The sequence below is a fragment of the Alligator sinensis genome, unplaced genomic scaffold (genome assembly GCF_000455745.1).
Source record: "Alligator sinensis unplaced genomic scaffold, ASM45574v1 scaffold308_1, whole genome shotgun sequence".
Lineage (NCBI taxonomy): Eukaryota > Metazoa > Chordata > Crocodylia > Alligatoridae > Alligator > Alligator sinensis.
Window position 1 is genome coordinate 873,731 of NW_005842041.1, and position 5,854 is coordinate 879,584.

The 5,854-nt window shown below is 46.9% G+C and overlaps 1 protein-coding gene across 2 annotated transcripts in view; it reads right to left on the reverse strand.

Moving 5' to 3' along the window:
* The window catches only part of DMRT1 (doublesex and mab-3 related transcription factor 1), a 100,253-nt gene extending 99,634 nt beyond the window's left edge, over positions 1–619 (reverse strand). Inside the window, exon 1 of one of the 2 annotated variants that reach the window (XM_006022602.2) lies at positions 90–619. In XM_006022602.2, coding sequence (XP_006022664.1) covers positions 90–392 — 303 coding nt within the window. In that variant the 5' untranslated portion in view covers positions 393–619. The remainder of the gene's footprint in view (positions 1–89) is intronic. The other variant, XM_006022603.3, reaches the window with a different exon arrangement.
* Between the last annotated feature and the right edge of the window lie 5,235 nt (positions 620–5,854).

The following is a 5,854-nucleotide window of genomic DNA, read 5'->3' on the forward strand; positions in this document are numbered from 1 at the left end:
GAGCCCTGCAAGAGGGCTGGGACAGCGGGACCCTGTAGCCGGGGTCTCCCCGCGCTCCGCTCCTCCCCCCAGCTCCTTCCCCGGCTCACCTGGGCTGCCATCACCCGCTGCCTCTCAGCGATCAGGCTGCACTTTTTGCACTGGCAGTCCCTCCACATGCAGAACCGCTTGTGCCCCTTCAGGGGCGAGGAGTAGCCGTGGTTCCTGCAGCGGGCGCACTTGGGCAGCCGGGGGGATTTCTTCCCCGAGGCGGCGGCAGCTTGAGCCAAGCCCGTGGAGCCCCCTCCAGCCCCGGCAGCGGCCATCAGAGCGGCTGCCTTGCCGAAGCTGCCCATTTTACCCCCCTGGCCATGGTGCTCCGAGGGCTTGCTGAATGAGGACTCATTGGGCATCGTCTCGGCTCGGTGTCGGGGGCGGGGGAGCTGGGGGGAAAGGTGTGGGTTTGGCTGGGGAGGCTCGAGTCCTGCTCCAGGGGCAGCTACTAGCCAAGTCCTACTGCGACCAGCGCCCCCCAGCTGCCCACTTCGCTTGCCTGCCCCGGGCCTTGGAACGTGCCCGGCCTTCTATGGAACGCTGGAAACTCGGTGGAACCTTCCCCGGGCGGCTGGCCCCGCCCCCGGCCCCGCCCTCGCCCTTCCCGCCCAGCCCTGCAGGCCTCTGGCCCAGGGTTGGGCGGGCAGCCTGGAGGATGTTACAAGCCCAGGCTGCTTGGTAGCAAGGGGCCCTTAGGTGCCTCCACCCTCAGGGCAGAGCAGTACCTCTGCTCCATGAAGGGCCAGGCAGCAAATGAGGGTTGGAAAGGACCTCAGGAGGTCATCTAATAGTCCAGCCCCCCTGGTCAAAGCAGGACGGGCCCCAACTAGATCATGCCAGCCAGGGCTTTGTAGTCTTAAAAACCTCCAAGGATGGCACAACCACGAGCCGGGGTCTGCACTGCTGGTGGCGGGGTACGCCCCATTCAATCTGATCCCCTTGCCAAAGTCCATAATAAACATGACCCCTGGTGCCAGCACACACAACCTGGCATTGGGAAAGCAATTTTTTTCTCTCCCCCTCCTGCCTCAATAGTAAAGACACTGCAGTTATATTGTTGATGCGCGCAAGAGGGAAAGTCCATCCCCCAGAGATGCTGGTCCTGCAGGGCTGGCAACAGTAAAATGGCGTAAGCTTAGTCTTGCCTGATGTGGTTGAACAGTACAATCAGAGAGACTGCATAAGGAGCCTCTCTTTCTTTTTTACACAGCAATCTTTCAGCACATGAACACCTTCGTAATAATGGCTGAGGCAAGGATTTCTTAGGGTGATACCTTTTATGGGGTCAGCTGTATAGTTGGGATAGAAGTAGACAAGCTTTCAAATCCAAGGCAGTCCACCACATCTGCTCTGAAGGGTCTCTTTGCTCAGGAGCCACCTTGTTTTGATACCTTAACCTTTGTGTCCCCATTTCATAGTGAAATACAACAAACTCTCTGTGGGTTATAAACTATAAAATACCTATATATAGTATGTAAAATAATGTACACAGAATAAACAATAGATAGTTAATTGTATTTCAGTCTAAAATTATATGTAAGCTATTCTCCAGCTTTATCTCTGCCTTGAAATCTCCCCTTAAAGCCTAGTTCTTTCAGCCAGCCATTCATTTCTGGTCTACTGCAACTGGCTGCCTTTTCCCACAGATCTTCCTTGTTTTTTTGCATTGTACCTTTTGAAATATATTCTTAGAGTCAGGACCACTCTTAAGGTCAGAAGTGATATAAAAGGTATCAGGCCTATATAAGGTATAGTGGCTATAACAGGTCAGGGCTTCAGAGAATCTAACTAGGTTTATAGGAGGTTATATTTGTGGAGGTCTGTATTACACCTCATTATGTTTCCCTGGTTTTGATATTCTGAAAGGAAGAGTCTAAGTCAGTGTAAGTCATGCTCAGGGTACAGAGCAGTGGCATAGCAGGAGATGGAAAGGAACAGATAGGAAAAGTCCCTTTCTTTTAAACTCTGCTTCTTAGTTAATACTGTATATAAATGCATTGCAGCAAGACATTTTCTTTAAGTAGTAGCTCTGTGACACTTACATGACTTACTCTCCTCTAGAGAGCTTACATTTAATTCACTGCTATGAATCCCTAAATATGTGATGATAATCACCAACTGAAGTGCCAAACAAAGAAAAGCAAAAGAAAAACTCAGCGTTATGTGACTTGATGTGAATAAAAGATTGAACCTCACTTTAATGGTTCAATATTTCTTATGTCAATGTGTCCTGGAATGATCAAGAGAAAGACAAGCACACCATTCACATGGAGCAGAAATAAAACGTATCAATTCAGTGAATGATGGATATGACAGTCTGCATCTGAAGTAAATTAATACAGAGTAAGCTGTTTCTGCTTTCTGTTTTGAAGTCAGATCCAACTCCCATTGAAATCATTGGAAATAATCCACTGCCTTCAAGTGATATTGGATCAAGGTCCCAATGCAGAACAAAATCTGCAAACTTCACCCATTTTTGAGAGTGACTGACTGTTGTGAAAGGGTTTTGATCCAATTCTCAATGAAATCAATGGAAATATACAGATTTACTGGATCCAAGATCATGGGTGACCGGTGCCGCCTTAATCAGGGGGGGCATATGCTCTGCCCTGCGATCAGTCCTGCCAACCAGGGGGATCTGATCTCACTGCCTGGGGGAACCCCCACGGCCAATCCTGCGACAGCCGATTGCTGTAGCTGATTGCTGCAGCCTCTTTCAGGAGTGACTGTGGACGCTTGTGGGAGCGACTGCAGTGATCGGCCTGCCCCCCTGCCTATCACCTAAGCGGCAAGCCCGGCCGGTCAAGGGGTGCACCAGCGTTCTCAGGGTGCACGTGCACCCCCATTTACCCCCTATGTGTCCAAGATACACATACTGGATTCAAGATACAAATGAAAAAAAGAAGCCAAGGGCAGAGGTGGAGATAGAGAGGAGGTTAAAAGAATAAGGAGACAATATCCGCTTCAGCTGCCCGTGGCCCAACTGTCATGGAGCCACCAAGACGATCAGCCACCTCCTCTGGCTGTGTACCTGCACCAAGGAGGTATGGAAGAGGGTGAAGCAGCTCTGCAAAGCAGCGACCGACGTTAACCAGCTAACCAGAGAAGCAGTGCTGTACGGACACTTCGCCAAACACTAGGGGAACCCACTGGCCCATTTCAGCCAGTTTGCATCCTGTATTAGGAGCGCCCTATGAAAGGCCAGGAACCTCCTGTTGTACAAGCACAGAGATGTAGAGGTAGTAGGCTGTGTGAAAATGGTGCTGTGTGAACACCAGACCTACTACCAGAAATTGGTAACGGAGGATGGAGAGGATGCAGCCAAAGCCACCTGGCACAAAGACACGTGGGACAGGATCTTCCAACTTCCCGCTAGTGGGGAAAGGGGTGGTGACAGTGAGGAAGAGGAGGAGACAAATGGAACTGAGGACAGCGACAGCAGCGGCAGGTCCTCCAGCGGGAGCTGGAGTGACAGTGGCATGGACAACAGGTGAACTGAGTATGTGACCTCACAAGCGGGGTGGGGATGAAAGGAAGGGGTTGCCTGATCTGAGAGAGCAGAGGTTGTTTGTATGTGTGTAGTGTGCGAGGCAGATATTGTAACGGGTCCGGGTGGCCAGCAGGCCTTTGTACAGGTGCGCGGGCTGCACGGGTGCAGTTTTTGTAATGGTTTAAGGTTTTCTTTGTGGTGTGATACTCAGAGTGTAGATATATATAACCTCATATATTTTACAAAAAAAAAAAGGACTGCATTCTCCAGGAGCCAATGTATGTTGGTTAAGCACGACACCGGCTACATTGCATTGCTATCACTGCTCCCAAACCTGGGCAGTGCTGATATGCTGTAATTCAGCTAACAATATGCACACAATACCCAATTTATTGTCATTAGATATTACGTACAGAGAAAAACAGTAAGAGGCAGATTTATGGGGCACCTTACCTTGCCTTCTTATGTTGTTAAATTCCCAAGTCCAATCTTTTAAGTATTGTGGGAAAGTACTCAGCTCAGTATTGCGCATTAGTTTAGCAGATTCATTTTGACATGCTACCAGCCTCTGCTGTTTTGTTGGAATTCATTAGACCTCTGAGGAGCCCAGTTCCTACTTCCTCTGTGTAAGGCCCTCTATGTCCTGGCTGTAGCCAGACAATCAAATTAGCAGAAGTAATATACTGCTGGTCATGTCTCTAATCCTGTGAACATTTCAGCACCTATGGTCTTGTACTCATGTGAGTAATCACATTAAATTCAATGGGGGTAATCACCCAAGTAGCTTTGCTTGTGTACGTATGCTTGTGTATGTATCTGTTGGTTTGGAGCACATGACTGTAGTGTTAACAACCAAACCTATTGAAAATATACTTCAATAAAAATCCAGTAGGTGGCATAAACAGGCCACACATTAGTTTTGAGGTTTACTTGTTTTTTGTACTGTGCAGTTTCCTTCCCCTTCTAATTGTTAATTTTCTATCTCTGGCTTGCTCTTTACTTTGAACTTTCTCTAACATGAGGAAGCTGAAGTCTTTTCCAGTGGGATCCACTGTGCTGTCTTCAGAATGGAACTCCACAGCAGGGCTTGGTATTCCAGCCAGAAGGGCTTGTTTGAAGCTGCTGGCAGGAGGCCGTTAGTGCTGGGTTTGATACATATTCTGAAGCAGTGATTCTCAACTGGGGCTCTCTTGTCCATAAGATGTTTTTAAGGGTATCATGTAATATTATCCCTTTTAGGTGTGTAAACACCTACATAATTCACAAGACTAACCACAGAAATTGCATAGAGGAATCCACAGTGTCAAAAACATTTTGACCTGTTGTGGTCTGAATTCTTTGCAACAGAATAGCTCTGTCATTTTTCCATACTCATTAAAGGAGTGAAAGCTAACTGCTGGCATTTTCTGAGCAGTGCCGTGAGTCTAAAAAGGTTGAAACCACTACTCTAAAGGCAGACTTTTGCTTCTTACTTCAATTTAAGGTTGCAAAACCTTTTGCACAAAAACAAATGCCATTCCTTAACAGGAAAAGTGGGTCCAAATCTAAGCCCACATCTCCAAACTCCCCACATTTTGACTACTTAGGTCTTTCTCTGCTGTTTAAGTTTTGGATTGTTTAAATTATAACTGTGTTAGGAGGTTACCAGGTAACGTAAAGCCAGTTACATCTAGAATCTAGTAACTAACTCAGTTACATTCTCATTAAAATCAATGGGTCCATGTTCCATTACTCTTTCTAGCAGACACTGCTTTCCCACTTGCATTTAAATGGTAAGAAGTTCCCCTATTAGCATTTCAGCTACTTATGCATCTATGTTATATTTCCACATTTTCTCCCCATAACTTGTGTGATCAGGAAGGGTATTCATTTTGCTTCTGTGTTTTTTAATGCATCCTCTTATTATGGGCAGGATATGGCTGCCTCTTATAACAGGGGCAGGAATCAAAGGGACATGCTGAAAGTCTTTATATCCTTCCTTTATGCCCCATGTGAGGGGCTGTCAGTCTCAGTCCCTTTGCTTAGAGGACAGAAAATGAGGATGTTTTAGCGCAAACCGTGCTTATAGAGTCCTTCCTGGCATTTGCCACAGATAGCTGCAACAGCACCAATAACTCCAACAAAACTGCTGGTTAGAAGAAACACTGGAAATAGCAGTCTGAGTAAATACAAATTTGTTGGCTGGGGAAATCCAGGTTAGTTTATATAGTTAAAAAAAAATTACATAAAAATAAATGAATGCCTGCCTGCAAAAACAGATGAACATTCCCCCTGCAAGGGTGTGAACCCAGACAGCAATATTGTTCTATAATGTTAACAAAAATGAAATTG